The following is a 17801-nucleotide window of genomic DNA, read 5'->3' on the forward strand; positions in this document are numbered from 1 at the left end:
ACCACCGAGTACTTGACAAGATATGTCAGGTGAGGTTTTATCGGTGGAGGATTCCCGCCTTCCTTCACCATTGTTTTACCACTGACTCAGATCAAGATTCAGAAGAAGGTTTAGCTGAATCGATTGGGACGGCACACAGTCCCTTAGATTTAGTAATAAGATGCCAGGAAGATAATAGTGATGATGAGGAACAATTTTATCAGGAAGAAATTCCTAGGGAAGACAAACTGCGACGCTACCATTGTCACTGATAATTAATCTGCAACTCATGTTGGACGACTATAATCGGCGTTTTTTTTCCTTTATCACCACAAGTGTCTGTGGTTCCGCTTATTCCAGTGGTGCCAACAACTATATCGGAACCGGTACCGGCTCCAATACTTTCTGTGGTAATACCTACAGTACCGCTGAGACATTCTTCAACTCGGACAGTACCTCCTCATGATACTGAAGAAGAAGAAGAAATTCCTCAGGACAGGGAGGATGGTGAGATTCTCGATGATGGTGGCGATGCTGATGAGGATGATGATGATGATGATGATGATATGGCGGAGTGGGATAACTATCATGCCCAAACACCATCTCCCTCTCCGGTGCTACCTGGTGACTCACCACCTGTTGATATGCAAGTTCCACCAGTTAAGGGATAGGACAGCACAAAGGTTCAAATTAATGAAGGATTATTTCCTGTACCATTTCAAAGATCAGCCTGTTAAACAAACACATACAATCCCTATAATCGAATTTATTTGGGAGGAAGGCAAAAAGATATGAAGGCCTAAAATAGTTTTCCAGCACGGGTGCCTAGATTGGAGAAAAAGTACAAATCGCCATTAGGAGCACCAGCGTGCCTCACTGGTCAAGTGAAGCCAGATTCTGTAGTCACACAGGCAGCGCAACGCCGGGCTAGAAACCCTGCATCTACGATCACTGCACCACCTGATCGTGGTGGATGTCGTTTGGATGCCATAGGGTGAAAATTCTCTTCGATGGCTTCCACCATGGTGAGAGCGGCTAATGCTTTAGCCGTCCTGGGTCGTTAGGACCGTCAAGTATGGGCGGATATGTCAACACTAGTTGAGCAACTGCCGGAACCGTCAAAGACCATAGCATATGACGAAGAGGCTTTACTCGGAGATCATGTGGATGAAGCTCTCCAATCGATAAAGAAAGATACAGACACTGCTCGCACTCTGGGCACATTGCAATTTCGAAAACAGCCCTTTCGGGGTGCACGCGGACGCGGCACCTCTAATTTTCGAAGAGGAAACAATCAATATCGACCTTATAACCAGGGTTCAAACCGATATTCCTCTAACCAACAGCAAACTTCTCGACAGCAGTCTTCCAAGATTTACAGAGGAAAATCCTCTTACAAGGGTTCCACTCCTAAGAGACATGACTTGTGTCAGTCCCAGAAAATTGGAGGTCGAATCTATCGGTACTATTTTCAATGGTCTTCCATACAAGGAACCGGTGGGTTTTGGAAATTATAGAAAGAGGTCACACTTTGGAGTTCATCGAATTCCCTCCACCCATACCACCTACCGGACTACCACCGGCTCATATTAAAGAACTGTTAAACAAGTTCAACTTCTATAACACAAGGGAGCCATAGGAGTAGTACCAAGATCTCAAAATAGGGAAAGGATTTATTCCCGATTCTTCCTTATCACCAAGAGGAAGGGGGAATGGAAGCCCATTCTAGATCTGAGGGCTCTCAGCAGGTATCTAAAGAAACTATTTCTTTCATAGGCGAATGCTTGTAGAGATCTTGCGATTATTTTCACAAGGAGATTTCATGGAAACAATCGACCTCCAAGATGCATATTTGCATATCTCCACACTACGACATCGGAAATTTCTTTGTGTTCGAGTGGGTCGAGAGGGTTTTCCAGTTCAAAGTATAACCAATTGGACTACGCTCGGCCCCTCGAGTGTTTACAAGGGTGCTAGCCCCTGTGGTAGCGTCCTACGTTTCCAGGGTGTTCAGATCTTTCCTTATGTGGACGACTATCTCCTAAGATCACGATCGAAAGTTCAACTTCTACAACACACACATCTTTGCCAGGAGGTGTTTTCGCGCCTTAGGGCTCTCCATAAATACCACAAAGTCCCATCTACAGCCTTCTCATCGCACGGATTTTCTGGGAGCAACTTTAGACACAGTGTCAGCAAGGGCACTTCTCTCCCAAGACCGTCTTCAAAAAATTCTCCGACCGGTAACCCTTATCAGATCAAAAAGATCCGTTTCTGTAAGAATATTGAAGTAATTTCTGAAAATGGCGCCATCATGCATTGCATTGATCCCTCATTACAGATTACAGACACGCCCCATCCAAGGAGAACTGGATGTCCAAAAACGCCAGGTTACAGGTTCTTTAAACAATGTTGTAAACGTCACAGATCGGATGAGGTTGGCGCTAAAGTGGTGGACACAACCGTTAAATCAAACGGAAGGCATTTCTTTTCTGACAATGATACCAGACATGACAATAACAGACGCCTCTCTGGAAGGATGGGGTGCGCATTTGGAGGATTTATCAATAAAAGGAAAATGGTCAATATGTCAAAAATAAATAAATAAATAAATTTAAAAAATAAATCAATAATAAATAAAAACCTGGCACGTCAACAGGTTGGAACTCATGGCTATATTTTTCTGGCTCTCAAAGCTTTTCATCCTTTAATCCAAGGAGAATCAGTCCTGATACAGACAGACAATACAACCTGCATGCACTATATAAACCAGCAGGGCGGAACAAAATCGCCGAAACTGTCTCGACTAGCTCAGTCGATTTGGGATTGGTCTGTCAACCATCGCATCATGATTGCAACAGTTCATCGACCGGGGGTATCCAATATCCTGGCGGATTCCCTGAGCAGCTCCTCCTCTTCGACCCACGAATGGGAGTTGCATCAACCAACTCTAGAGAGGATATTTCAACGATAGGGTCGCCCACAGCTGGATCTCTTTGCCACACTAGAGAACCGGAAATGCCGAGATTACGCAAGCTGGCATCCCCACAAAGGATCTCTGGGCAATGCCTTTTTGATGAACTGGTACAATCTGTTTGACTACGTTTGTTCTTCCCCCAATCCCACTCATACCTCGAGTTTCTGTGGAAGATGCGGAGGCAACCTTGCCATCTACTTCTATAGCCCCCCCGTTGGCCTCGACAGGCATGGTTCTCAGAACTACTCCTACTGTCTCAATGCGAACCAATCCTTCTACATCCTCGTGCAGATCTTTGACGATGGACAAGAAAAAAAAAAAAAAATTGTCGTCCGAATCCCTCCTCACTGAGCTTATCAGCTTGGAACCTGAGCACTGTGAATTTGCCCATTTAGACATTCCACAGGACTGTAGAGACATTTTGGCTCAGGCGAGGGCTCTTTCTGCAGTGAAAACATACAAATTAAAGTGGAAAAGGTTCTCCACTGGTGTGCATCTAATGGGGTGCACCCGTTTTCACTCCAATCCAGAACAATTGTTACCGTTTTTTCTTGCATTTCGCTAACAACGGATTCTCTCATGCAACCTTTAGGGGTTTTTTTCTGGCGGCAATTTCCCGTTTCCGTCAGGATGGTTCAACTTCCCTTTGTTCTTCAAGGATTATCCATCAATTCTTCTAGGGGTTATTTTGCAAATTTCCTCCTGTTAGACGCCCTACTCCATTGTGGCATCTGAACATCGTATTGGCTCAACTAATGAGACCACCGTACGAACCGATTCACTAGGTCGAGTTGAAGTATCTAACATGGATGGTGGCTCTTCTTCGGGCGCTAACGTCTTCACGTCGCGTCCGTGACATTCATGCATTTACAATAAATCCACCTTTTTCCTACAGTTCAAACCAGATTCTGTAGTATTGCGTACAAATCCAACTTTCTTGCCGAAGGTGTCTTCAGACTTTCATATTAATGAACCAGTGATTTTAAGAACTTTCTTTGCTAATCCGCAAACTCCTGCGGAGCAGTGATTACATTCCCTGGATGTGTAACAATTGTTACTTACCTGTAAACAGGTGGTTCTCCAGTATTGGTGTCTTTCATAGATTCACATGCGACCCTCCCTCCTCCCTTCAGAGGCTCTCTTCTCCTCATACACTCTAAAGTCACTTTGGTGCTACGAAAATCTGAGGTGAGGAGCTCTGAGGAGAAGGTTCTAGAGAGGAGATGGCGCCTGATTGGCCGTAGTTTGGACTAACATAATGACAGAGATAGACTGCGAATGTCTTTTTTCTCTTTCCATGTATCTCTATGGAGATTTCATATAGGGACATTCTTGATGTTATCACTTACTTATATCTCTGTTTTTATATGATTACTTATGTGTATATATATATATATTATGGCTGTATATATTGCTATATTTACCGTGGGACTCCCACTCCGACGACGGGGAATATTCAAGCATGTGAATCTATGAAAGACACCAATACTGGAGAACCACCTGTTTACAGGTAAGTAACAATTGTTCGTATCAAACTTCTCGGCACATTAAACCCACACTGATGCCAGTGTGGGATTTAATGTACCCAGCACCCCAGAGGGCATCTTAGAGATGCCCCCTTACAACTAACCTACAATCCACGTCTGCTCAGAGGCTGCCTAGGCTGCCACCCAGCAGACATGTTGCTGGACCCCTGGGTAGGAGAGCCCCTGCTCTCCTGGGCCTGAAAAAATGCACATCCTGGGCGAGGTGCTAAATCTCCTCCCCTAGGATGGGCAGGGGGAAGCTTCAAAGGCATGCCGCCTCTGTGCGCTTCCCCAGGCCCCTGCAACCCCCCACTCTGGCAGGAAGCTTTGGCCGGAAACCCCAAATGAGGACCGGGGATGTGCCAGCCTGCCAACCCCACCCCTCAGGTGGGGGAGGTGAGGTGAAGCACATCTCCGGGCTCTCGCCATCTTGAAGATGGGGAGCCCTACCCTATCAGGACTAGGCTACTGCCCCCCTCCCACAGGAGAGAGGCAGGATAGGGGGTGTACCCACCCCAGGACAGGGACCCATTGGTCCCTGCCCTTCAGCTACCTGTAACACCCCTAAATCTAGTATTTAAGGGCACCCTGAACCTTCCTTCCCCAGATTCCAGATTCAAAACTACAAAGAGCAAGAAGAAAGAAGACCTGCCCTGCAGCTGCTGAAAAGCGGAAGACCCCAACTGCTTTGGCCCCAGCCCTACCGGCCTGTCCCCCCTCGAACCTGCTCCTACCCGGCATCTCTTGTGGCCAGCAACCTCACAAACCCCGGAGGACCTGGCTACCTTTGGCTCTAAGCCCCTGGGACTCCCATGAGTAGAGGCTCTACTCAAAACCTACCTCTAATCCCTGGCAGCAGCCCGGAACTGTGAACCCAGCACACTCTGCACCAGCCAAGCCTGGCCAGTGCCGGAGTGAACAAAGACCCCAAGGACGACCCCACGGTGACTCTGACCTCGAGTCCGGCACCCAAGGACCTCCCTCGACACTCCTGAAGGAGCCTGCAGCCTCAGAACCAGGTGCCCCCCCCCCTACCGCGATCAACAGAGGGTAAGATTTCCCGACACCAAAAGGCACCCCTGCACGCGGCGCCTCGTGGCCCCCTGTGCCCAATCCCGGGGTACCTACCTATCCTCCAACTACCCAACTTACCTCTCGAAGCGGTGGTGGCACCTGAAGAGTCCTCGTCCCCGCCCTTGCTGTCTTTTTCTAAACTGGAGATTTCCCATTGAAATCAATTGAGCGCCCGAAGGCTCAAAAGCCCTCTGCACCCAGCCGCCCGAGTGGCCCTGGCAGTGAAAACTCTACACCTACCTACTTCCCCACTTGCCCTGAGTAAGTGACCAGGAGCCCAGCTCCCACAGCCGCGTGGCTTGCCAGTCAGCAGCCACCAACCAAGGCCCCCCTATCCCTCATAGAATAACATTGGGCCTAACTCTCTCTCTGCACCCGGCCGCCCTAGAGCCGCTGAGGGTGAACCAACTGTACATATCTGACCCTGGGGGACCCCTGAGTCTATGCCCAGAACCTCAACTCTGCCAGTCGAGTACTTGCCCTTAAACCGCTAACTCTATTTTCCTCATAGGGTAACATTGACTGGCTTTTTCGAAAACAAAATTACTCCCCTGCTCTTAGGTGAGCTCCCAGTGCTGGATCTTGGTGCCCAGCACTGACTCTGAAAAATACTTACAACTGTACTTGCCCTTAACCCGATTTTCTTCCATAGGAAATCATTGACTGTTTTTCTGTGAAATTTCTTTTAAGTGTCGATTTCTGCAATCTTTAGGTCTGTATTCGCTTGTTTATTCTCGGTGGTTCTGTGATGGATCTGAACTGTTCAACCGTCAATCTTTTATTTCCAAGGCGATTCTTTATAATGTGGGGTTAACTGGTTGGTGTGCCACCTTTTGGTTACCAAGGTTCACCTAGGGGACCAGATCTAGCTGTGTTCTCCACAGGGTGAACCTCAGTTATTGAGCAGCATGAGTCTTGCTCGATTTTACTATTTTTTTTGTTTTATTTTTATTTTTTTTTAATTTTAAGCTGGATCTGGATTGTACGTATGTTTTTGGAGGTAGTGTGTGAATTCATAGGAAAACTCAAACCTAGAAAGCAGTGAAGGAAACTAGGTCATGGATAAACAATTTTAAGAAAATAAAAAAAATCTTAAATTAAAGGAAACCTGTTAAAGGAAAGGTAATTTTAAAGAAAAAATCCCAAATCACATTCAACTTCGGCCTAGTTTAGGACTACTGTGGGGTTTTTGGGTTCAGAGATGGGTAATGTTTAGAGTGAAGGGTTTTTAGGGGGTCAAAAATAATTGGAGTATGGCCATAGAAATGGGTTCTTAGGGTTTAGAGATGGTTGGAGTATTGGGGTGATGAGGGGTTTTAGGGTTCACAGATGACTGTTTAGGGGTGTGAGTATTTTTGGTCTGCGGGAAGGGTGTAGTGTCGGTGAGGGGTTTTAGGGTTCAGGATGGGGTAGAGTTTAGGGTGTTGAGGGGTTTTATGGATTCAGACATGGGTGGCGTTTAGTTGTAGAAAGGGTTTTTAGGGTTAAGGGATGAGTAGTTTGTGGTGATGAGTTCTTATGGGTCACAGATGGCTGGCGTTTAAGGGCGATGAGGCTTTTTTAGGGTTCTGGGATGGGTGAAGTTTGGGTTTCCTGAAATGTTTTAAGGGGTATTGTATGAGTGGGGTTTATATGTAGAAAGGGGTTTTGTGGTTCAGGAATGGGTGGAGATGTAGGTAGTCAGTTTTTATAGCTCAGATGGTGGATTTATGGGGTAGAATGTGCTTTTAGGCTTCAGGGATATGTGTAGTTTAGGTGTGGTGAGGTTTTAGGGGTTGGTGATGAATGGTATTTACAGGTGGTGCGTGTCAGTGAATTAAAAGCATCCAAAGTAATTGTTTGACAATGTAAAAGATATAAAATGAAACAATGTCCCCTTAAGTAAAGCACTGAAATAAAATTTGACCAAACTTTCTGAAAGTAAGACCTGTAACCGTTGCATTCAGAAGCCAATTTCGACCAAAAAGACATTCTATGAATTGGTTTTTACGAAAAGGTAAAGGCTATTCATTCTGAATTTCCATTAAACAGTTTAGATAAAATGGTTTTTCAGTAGTGGTATTTCATGTAATCGTTATTCTATTAAATCACATACAACTCTTTTTGGGTTTTGGTGGTATTGTAGGGTGGTCTTATTCTTGTTTATGATCAGTATGTAAGTTTTTAACCAGAAGCTGTGCAGTTTGTGTGGCATGTTTCACCATAGATGTTGGTAGGCTGGGTCTGAGGCTATGTGCAGTTTCTCATTGTGATTCCTTTTAGTCTAGATATGACTAGGAAAGTAAGTAGCGGTTTTTCACCAGGTTCTTTGGTATAATGCTTCTTGAAAATTGCACAGCCTTTGTCAGAGGTTCACAATGGGAAACTGGTTTGCTTGCTGCCTTTTTTACCACTGTGGATGCATCTTTAGATGGAGTCAAGTCTGTGATCATCTTTTTCTGTAGGTGAAGCTAGAGTTGCTTTGTGTGCAGCATTTGTTTTATGCTCCTTCTAAGGAAAACGTTTAATGTGCGCCCTGTTTTTTTTTCTGTGTATCTGTGGTCTTGCTTTAGCTAATGCAATAGTTATCAAAGTGGGGATTTGAAAAAAGGGTTAATTTATTTGATTATCTGCTGCAAAAAACAAATGCATGATCTCCAGCTGTTTTTAACATGTTTCTCTTAATTTTCTTGTCTTTGCAGACTTCGAGTAACACACTACATTACATTCACATAGAGCAACTAGACAAGGTAAGGAGTAACATGCCTTAGTGTTCATGTTCATCTGTTTGGGTTGACTGACTTGTTGAGACTTAGTGGAAGGTGAATTGAACAGTCCCCAGGTGACCACATATCTACCCCTCTGCCAAAACGTATATTTGTTAGTGGTTTTTGACAACTGTGTAACAGTAGTTTTGCGGCATAAATCCATTTCTGGAGTCACATGCTGTGCATTTTTCTGCCATTGAATGTTTACATCCAGAATTGTTATTTTGGTCTTATTTTTTGGGCATCGTCGACCACCATTTAATGGTGGCCTTCACTGGTGTGACGTCAGACGACACCTCGATGTTCCTGTGCGTAGTCTCCATCTTAAGATTCTTCCCCCCCCCCTGTTTGGTCTGGAAGCATTGTTGGAGATGCCCCAGCTGCCACCACAAATTTGCACAATGAGACCCTCACGAGGTCTGTAACTTCTGTTTACCGAGATAAAGACTGTGAAGTCTGCCCTTTTTTTCGTACCAAAGAGTCTTGGGGTACACCAAAGACAGAGGCTGGAACACTATAGCCCCAAGCAGAGAACGCAGGTTCCATTGAAGGATAGCACCCTGTTGGGCAACGATGGTGAAAACGTCAAAGGCCGAAACAGCGCATGTTGAAGGGTCGGCTGCCAAAACATGCGAGTAACGCCAAAAAGAAGCAGGCAGCAAAGAAACCGGCAAAGACGCTGATTAGAAGTGACCTAAGGTAATCAAGCTGCCAAAAGGCCCTGAACCTAAGCATTCGGACAATATGTCCCACAAGGTAGCCTTTGCGCCAAAACAGTTGTCAACCGAAGGTCACCCAAAGACAAAGGAGCCGCATGAATAGCAAGGGATACTGAGGCAGGTAAGAATCAGTCCAAACCTTTGATTCTATCCGCTTGAGAGGGAGCGGGAGAGAATCACGTTTTATTGATCTGTCAACGCCACAGAAAAGATCTTCGCTGATGCATGAAGCATCTTCGCTGATGCATGAAGCAGAAGAGAAAGAAGGCGCTTGAGCAAAAACAAATTAGGCTTCAGGCTGAAATGGCAGCACTCCTGCAAAGAAAGGAGTTTTACAACTCCTTGAAGGATTTATTTAATCCCGCCCAAGCAGTCTCTCGACACTGAGGAAGATCAGTCTGCCTTGGAGGCTCTTTAACACCAGAGCCCCATGATGAGTAAGAACTCTAGTCAACATGAGTCTTTGCAAGATCTTGACACCAAATCCCACCAAGGAGTGAATAACTACCTTTCGAGGCAATCGCCACCAGATGACCTCTCCATGCAGAACAATCTCATCAAAAGGGCTGCTGAAACGTATGGAGTCCAACTTGAAGAAGAAAAGGGACACTCCTTTTCTCCCTGAGACCTGAATGCCAGCAAACAATGGAAATATATACCTCCCCATGCTACCCAGCATATTGGATCAGGGGAAAGAGGCATTTCAGGAACCTGTTACTGCTTAGGTAGTAACCCCCAGAGTCAAAGAAGTACAAACCACAGACTCGAGATCCAAAATGCATATAGGGAAGTGTGCCGATGGATTCCATCATTGTCCCAACCGCACAAAAGCAGAACCATGCCCACATCTCAGCAGGTCCACCTCTAGAAAAGGAGAGCAAGACTTGACATGGTGGAGAGGAAGATGGAGAGGCTGCAACACAGTGGTGGATTGCCAACTCAGACGCACTGTTGAACAGATATGACCAGCAACAATGGTCCGAGATGGAGTCCCTTATGCAACACCTCCCAGAAGAGTACAAAGAGTGCCAAGGCAGTTAAGCAAGAGGGGCGAAACAGTCAACACATGTCCACAATCAGCCTTGAACGCTGCAGACACTGCTAGCATGAGACCCTAAGGAGACTGGCAGGTACAAGCCTCTATAATCCATATGCCCTTCACAGGAGATGCCCTGTTCAACCAAGCGGCCCATGAGTCCTTACAGCTGCTAAAGGATAAAGAAACGGCCAAAACAGTGGGTGCTCCACAATATCGAGGCTCATTTTGAAGGGGAGGAAACTCCACCCAAAGGTCCTCGGGCAGAGCGCCACTCATCGGGACAGCAACTACCACAAGGCAGCTTAAACCAGTCTACACTGCAGATCCGTTTCCAACAGTGGGAACACCTTGCTAGGCAGCTCTTTTATGCATGAGGAAGAGGCCAAACGCCCAGAGGGGTAGGAGCAACAGGCAATCCCTGTCCCCACCTGACACCGGTGGGGGGCAGATAAGGAAATTACCCACAGGAGTGGTGTAGGAAGTTGGCTGTCTATATAGCATGCCTCTAGGTGGTTTTACCGTGTACAGAGTCCAGAGATTCCCCAAAAGTGTACAGGGCTTGATGCAAACCCCAAGATTCTCTATTGGTGGTAGGGTGGTCGAGCAGTCTTCGGCCTAGCACAGAGGAGTGTAAGACATTTATTGCCCACTAATGACCAATAACTGACACACAACTCAAAAAGGATACACGCCAGTTTTTATAAAAATAAGCGTTGTATTTTATTCTAAGACCAAGATCTTCGCAATAAGGCAAGTAGATTTTCAAATCTACTTAATTTTCAAAAGTCGACACTTAGTGCAACTTCTGAACACTTCAATGTTACCCTATGAAGAAACAATATTGTGGTTACACAATTAAGTACGCAACTTATCATTCGTCTTCGGGCTCAAAGGTCAGCATGGGGTAAGGGTCAGGTGAGTACTAAAATTGCATCGCCAGCGGCATAGGGGTGGCCAGTGTAGTGGTCAAAATTGGAGTTTGGCCCCATGCGTTACAATTGAGACAGGGGGTGCTCCATTCCACACTGCTTGCAGATAGGTAAATCGGTTGCAGGAGCCAACCTTTAGGGGTTAGGGCAAGCACGGGGGCAGTAACAAACTTACAGTTCCAGCCTTTGGGTTTCAAGGTCCGCAGAGGGCAGTGTTCAGGTAAGTACGGACACTGCACCATCAGCAGGACAGGGGAGATCAAAGTTGAAGATCGGGTCCCATGTAACTCAGTCTGGGGGTGCTTGTAGACACACTGCCTACACATAATAAGTAAATCGGTTGCAGGGAGTCGAGCTTCAGAGGTTAGAGCAAGCACATGCACATGTAGGGTGAGAGTGGGCCACAAGGCTGCACCAAACATACACAACCAGTGGCACAGGGGCAGCCAGGTGCAGTGTGCACTTTCAGCATAGGGCGCCCAATGCTTTGCATTGGAGATTCTGCTTTCAACAAGCAGGCTGCAGGCGTTGAACCAGAGGTGGTAGGAGGAAGACCGACAGAGGGAAGTAGAGATGTAGGGGGTTGTACGGACACAGTCTGTTCAGCTCACCAAGACCAAGGGGCATCGGGTGCATGGGTGCCTTTTTAAATGTGGATCTGCAGGGCTCCCTTATCCTTTGTGTTTATTTCTTGGAGACAGAAGCACTGTCCTCTGGAGTTCTGATCTGGACAGGTGTCGTCTTCTCACAGGATCTTGGAATTTTTGGAGACAGACTGGTAGGGCTGGGGCCTATTCAGTAGTCTTCTTCAGACTTTGCTGCACGGTGTCTTCTTCGTCCTACTTATGTCACAGGTAATTAGTTTCCAGGTCTGGGGGAGCCACCTAAATGCTACATTTCGGGGCTTTTTAGGGGAGTAGCAGGTAGGACCAATGGTCAGTTTACCTGGGGGGACTACACACAAATAATTGCACCCCTCCGGTGGGAGGAGGGTGTAGACCTAGCCCCAATTGTAGGGGTCTCCCCATCCTCAAGATGGCGGAGACTGCAAGATGTGCTTAACCTTGCCTTCCCCACCTTACGGGTGCAGTTGGCAGAGATTGACACACTACCTATTTGCCTAAAGGCTGACTGCCTAAAGCCAGTTAATGACCACACCAGGGTCGGTAGGTTTTCATGGGGCACTTCGGAGTAGCCCTATGAGTACATAGTGTAATAAATCCCTCACAGGTATCAGTGGGGTTTTATTTCAAGGAGTCGTTTGGCACAAAACATTCCTCGTTTCAGTAAAGCCATCGTGGTGCTGGGCAACTTGACATCGAAAGTCGCACCTGAAGCCCCTGTGCCATGTTGAGCTGAAGTGTCCCCCTACATCTCTTACCTCTGCTGTCTATGGTCTCCATCCTGTAACCTCTGGGGCCACGCCTACAGCCTCTTTACCATCCAGAAAATCCGAATTGAAAAGCATTTTGCTCCCGATGTCCAATTTGCATCCTGCAGCCGCTGTGCCTCTGGTGTTCGTTTTGGTACTCACCTAAGCCTTGTCCCGAACACTGGAATTGTGAGGGCTTTACTTACCTGGTTAACCGTAATATTGCTTTCTCTATAGGATAAAATTGAAGTGCGCTGAAAAGTTTTGAAGTGTTGATTTTTCAAAGTAAAAAGTATTTTTGTTTTAAAACGTGCTTACCTTATTGTGAAGATCTGGGTCTTAAAATAAAATACAAGCAATGTATATTTTTCTAAAATGTGTCTGCATCTCCTCCTTGAGTCATGTGCCCATTATTGGTGATTGTTGTGCAATCAATGTCTTACACTTCTGCGTTAGGCCTAAGGCTGTTCGCCCCGACTACCAGTAATAGAGCACTTACGGTTTTACATTGAGCCCTGTACTCTCTTGGGGAAACCCCTGGACTCTGTGCGCGGCATAACCACTTAGTGGCAATACCATATACAGAACCAGCTTCCTACAGGCACCACAGACTAGTACCCTCAAAATTAGTGATCATTTTTGAGCTAACAGACGTGACTTCAGGAGATTAGGGGTAGTAAATATCAGTCCTAGAACTGCTGCTCTTAAGAACCAGGTAAACCGTTTACTCAAGGCAGATGGCCCAAAATGTAGGTCTTCGGAGTCAGAGGTTTGAAATGGAAAGCCTTAGCTGAGGAAGCAGTCATTGGTTTATTCAACATTTCGACTCTGATATTGTTGGAGGACTACATATCTCTCTAGGATGAGAAGAATCTGGGAGTAAGATGTCATGAGTATTGAACATGGTTACAGTAGACCAAGACACTGACTCTCAGATGTCAAATGTCGGAGACTTTAAGTTGGGAGGACCAATTAAAGGAACTGGCCAACCCCCTACCAACATTTCCCAACAAAGAACACAACTATTTTAAATGTTAAGATCTGACTCCGGGTGCTTACCTCTGCATGCAGGGGCCACCTCCAAGCTCTCATTCCTGATTGAGTAATATATTCTGTGAAGACATTTAAAGTATAGTCTTTGCCTGGTATTTAGCATGGTGGCCCTTGTTTTTATGCAGCCAAACTCTAAATGCTTTGCAGTTGTAGAATTGCCAAAGCCTTTGTCCCTGTGACTCCTCGCCCTTTGCTTTCCCACATGGCACTGTTGTGTTATTGAATATGTGGGGAAACATTTTTGTCTCTGAGGATGAGAACATTAGGGAAGCAGAAAGTTGTGACTGGCCTTTGTGCAAATGATGAATAACAGCCTCATGTATATATACATATCCAAGCTCTGGATGTTGCACATCTGTTGTAACAATATCGTGGACTGGTCTGAATGGGCCGTGGCCTGGGCAACGAGAACTAAGGCCCCTTCCCATTAAACTTACGGCTGTCATAATATCACTTTTGGAGGTGTGTTGAATGAGGCCTAGGTGTAGGAGACTTCCCCTTGGGTAAGGGCACAGTTCCTGACAACGTGGCAATGATTTGAAGCTTGCCCCTGTTCCAGTGTGCTGAAATGCAGCACAACCGATCAGTGGGACTGAGGTCCGTGTTCTGGGGCTGAGGATGACTGCATGTTACTTTTGGGTGCTGGTCTGAGATAAAATGGACCGGAGTTGATTTTCTGGCAGTCTTGATCAGCCAGGCATTGTTGAATTCCGCCTGTTGCTGCATTGGGTTTGGGGTGCTGAGTAATGTGACTGTCGGAGCACTTACCTCTGCGCCCTACATTGCCTCCTAAAGAAAAGTGTCTTAAATGAAGTAGCATTCTCTGTCGTCCAGGCCCCTCCATTCAAATGCAGATGGAGATCTGGTAATTTTGATCCTATGTAGGATTTTAGCATTGCGTTTCTTTTTCACCACCTCTTAGATCATACCTTCAGCTTCCACTGAAGTTGGGTGATGGTGTGTTGATGTTGGGTCGATATTGTATAAAAGATATTGTACAAAAGAAACCGCATGATTGTTTTTCTATTGGCTTCTTGCCTGTAATTTTCAGTGTCATTAGTTTCTGTACCAGAGTGCGTTTCCTCTTTTAAAAATAATTGAAGTATAAACAGATGGGTCCAAATTTATTTGGTCTACCTGGTTCTTACTGACCCGACTGGAATGTAGGCCATGCAGACTCTGCTTTTGCCATTACGTGGTGTACAGTGTAGCACATTAAGACTGGTGCTCCAGGCTTGAGGCGTCGCCTGCAGTTAAAAATGCACACCTACTACGAGTGGCAGGATGGCTTTGTGTTCTCCTTCCTGCCACTGGTCTCGCATTGAAGGAATGCTCTGGACTACCCCACACCTTTTGTAGGTTCTACACTCGTGCACCTTTTAGGAGTGATGTTCCAAACAACCAACAACTGGAAATCTATGCACACAGCACTAGTGATTTCACTTATCGTCCAGGGTGCTGTCCTGTAAACATTCCCGGGTGTGTTCCATTTGAGAGATGCACGGATAGTGTCTGCTGCATGCAGCACACCATTTAGATTGACAGCCTTGCAGCAGTTTGTCTTGCCATTTGGTGGAACAGTCCTCATTGGTTGCGAATAGGTGTACCTTAAACTAAAAATGTCACTGTCACGCTACGATTCGATGCTTACAGGGTTAGTAACATACTCATTATTCATACCATGTGTGCAAACCTAACCATGACTTGAAGAGTATGCTCCTGTCACTAAGTAAAATACATAATGTGTAGTTTTTAAAAGCAAGTGCTTTTTGCTGAACCTGTAGAAAATTTATACATTTCAGTAGGAATTCTATGGATATATATGAGCTGATGTCTATTCTGACGCCCTAATTCTGAAAAATGCGTTTGCTTGAATTTGGATTATTCTTTTGCTGCTCAGTTCCAGGCAGGGAGATAGTTGTCAGGAAATTTTACACTGATCACGGTTTACGTACTCAGTCTCTGCTTGACCACTGGTATAGAGATTTGCGGCTTGCTGAGTTGCAATATCATAAATCTGTTAGAGTTCAAATATGGGGATCTGGCAGGTTCGAGGCATGTGGGCTGCTGCATTCATATCTGTGCATAGATCGCCGCCTAGTGTTGGGTCCGGATGATTACACATTGTTGTCCTGGAAGAGTCTTCGAAGTATCACGAGATAGGTGGCTCCTCCCCTGGACTACAGTGCGCATGGGCATCCCCTCCATCCTTAGATTGTTTTTTTCCGCCATTGGGTTCGGATGTCCTAATCTTAGCTCTGAGTATTTAGGCCTTTACATTCGTCGGTATTGTTTTCGTTTGGCGCCAAGTATATTTGTCGAGGGCGTTCTCGAGTAGATCATCAACGATGGAACCAAAGACATCGAATAGCCCCTTTAAGCGTTGCCCTCTTTGCAACGCTAAGTATGCTCGCTTCGACGTGCACCCGGTGTGCAACAAGTGCCTCTCTCCAAACCACGACGAAGCCACCTGTATGGCGTGTTCCAGGTTTCGATCGAAGAAGACCCTTCGCATTCGTCGAGCAGCTCGGCTCGAGGTGCAGAAAGCCACGCCGAACCCGGACAACATCTTCGGGACAGAAGATGATGTCGTGGACCTTGAAGTTCGGGGGGAGCTCTCGGATCCGGCTTCGGAGCGAGAATCCGACTATGATGCAGAAGACGAGCGTATAGTAGACGAACAGGAAGATGGTGTCGTCGAAGAGGTAGGAGACGACGAGGAGGCCCTTGGGGCCGAGGAGGATGGCTCAGAAGATGAGCTAGGCCCACATGTCGGTACAGGGCCCAGAGAGGCACTCGATAAGGCTCAGGTCGAGGGATCGCCACAAGGCCTTACCCAAGATCATTCCTCTCGTTCAACAGCCCCGCATAAAGGCCCGGCTACGAACTACCCTAAAGAGCCATCGGTATCGAAAGCGCCATCATTCGATCAAACTAAATCGAAACTGAAGGCACAGGCACTTACCTCGAAACCAAAAGTGAGAGTCTCATCGGCAACAAGGCCTCGGAGCCGAACAAACAAAAGAAGGCCGTCGACGCACAGAGACTTCATGGGGACGTCGAGCCGAAGGCGGCGCCAACAACCAAGGTCAAGGTTGCCGACCCGAAAAAATCGGCGCCGAGGATCGTCGACACAAAAATACAGAGCGCCTCGTGACGGCCGACCCATCCCGGTCCTCGTGTCGAACACTGCGTCTGGTTCGTGGTTAGATGCCACATCCAAAAGGGTATCGACGGAACGTGTCGACTCAACAACACCGTCTCCCTTCCTAAAGAAGGTGTCGGAGTCGTTACTCCGCATCCACGACATTGCTTCCATGCTCGGCGCAAAAGCACCCCCGCAGCCGAAGACGGTCAGCACAGTTCACATCGCGTCGACGCACATAAAATTCGGACTACCACCGGCGGTACGACCGAAGATGTTCGATGCAAAGAAGGGTTTCGAGCCGCAAAAAGGGGTCGACCCGAAGAAACCTGTCGAAGCACCAACAGGAATGCCAATGCGACAGAGCTGTCGAAGTACCTCAGGAAGATGAGGAGCCAAGGCAGTTTATTGATTCGGAGACTGGTAGGCTGTCAATATATAAAAGAAAGATACTGCCAGAGAAATCAATGGAGCCCTACAAAATTCCATTGAAGAAGAGGACCACGTCACCAGTTCTAGTAGAACATGTTCAATATTATGACCAGGAGCCTCAGTCATTCTCACCCACACAATTTGATGTGGATGCAGGGGATGCTGGTGATGTTGAGGACACTTATCCTGTGGACACTGACCCTGAAGATCAAAACCAACCTTGGGTGGACGATATTGGTACAGGGGACCCACATACTGCTCCAGACACACAGGCATATGTGGTAAAATCTTCTCCTGCTGAGGATACTGCTGCTTTCAATGCCTTGATTGAGAGAGCAGCTAAAAATCATGATGTACAGCTCCACACTGACCCTATTGAGGATGATTTTCTGATGGATACCTTCTCTACCTCAGAAAGATCTGTTAAGACTCTGACCATGCTGAAGGGGATCCTAAAACCGGCTAATGACATTTTTAAGGAGACCACAAGGGCGAGAGTACTAAACCCCAGGATTGACAAAAAATATAGGCCAGCTCCTGTGGACCCTACCTACATAAGAGGCCAGTTGCCTTTGGACTCGTTGGTGGTGTCCAATGCTCGGAAGAGAGCCAATTCACAGACAACGGGTGATGCTCCTCCCACTGACAAGGAGTCTAAGGTCTTGGAAACATCAGGAAAGAGGGTTGCTGCACAGGCAGCTAACATCTGGAGAATTGCCAACACTCAGGCACTTCTGGCTCGATACGACAGGGCGCACTATGATACCCTAGAGACACTGCTACAGCACCTCCCAGATCAGTTTAAGGAA

General features: G+C 46.6%; 1 protein-coding gene across 5 annotated transcripts in view; it reads left to right on the plus strand.

The window, feature by feature from the left end:
* Positions 1 to 17801, plus strand: part of HUWE1 (HECT, UBA and WWE domain containing E3 ubiquitin protein ligase 1) — a 1878220-nt gene that overhangs the window by 155745 nt on the left and 1704674 nt on the right. For all 5 annotated transcript variants that reach the window (XM_085629865.1, XM_085629862.1, XM_085629866.1 and 2 more), the window contains one exon: positions 8238 to 8285. In XM_085629865.1, coding sequence (XP_085485991.1) covers positions 8238 to 8285 — 48 coding nt within the window. The remainder of the gene's footprint in view (positions 1 to 8237; positions 8286 to 17801) is intronic.

This window comes from Triturus cristatus, chromosome 10 (assembly GCF_964204655.1).
Source record: "Triturus cristatus chromosome 10, aTriCri1.1, whole genome shotgun sequence".
Lineage (NCBI taxonomy): Eukaryota > Metazoa > Chordata > Amphibia > Caudata > Salamandridae > Triturus > Triturus cristatus.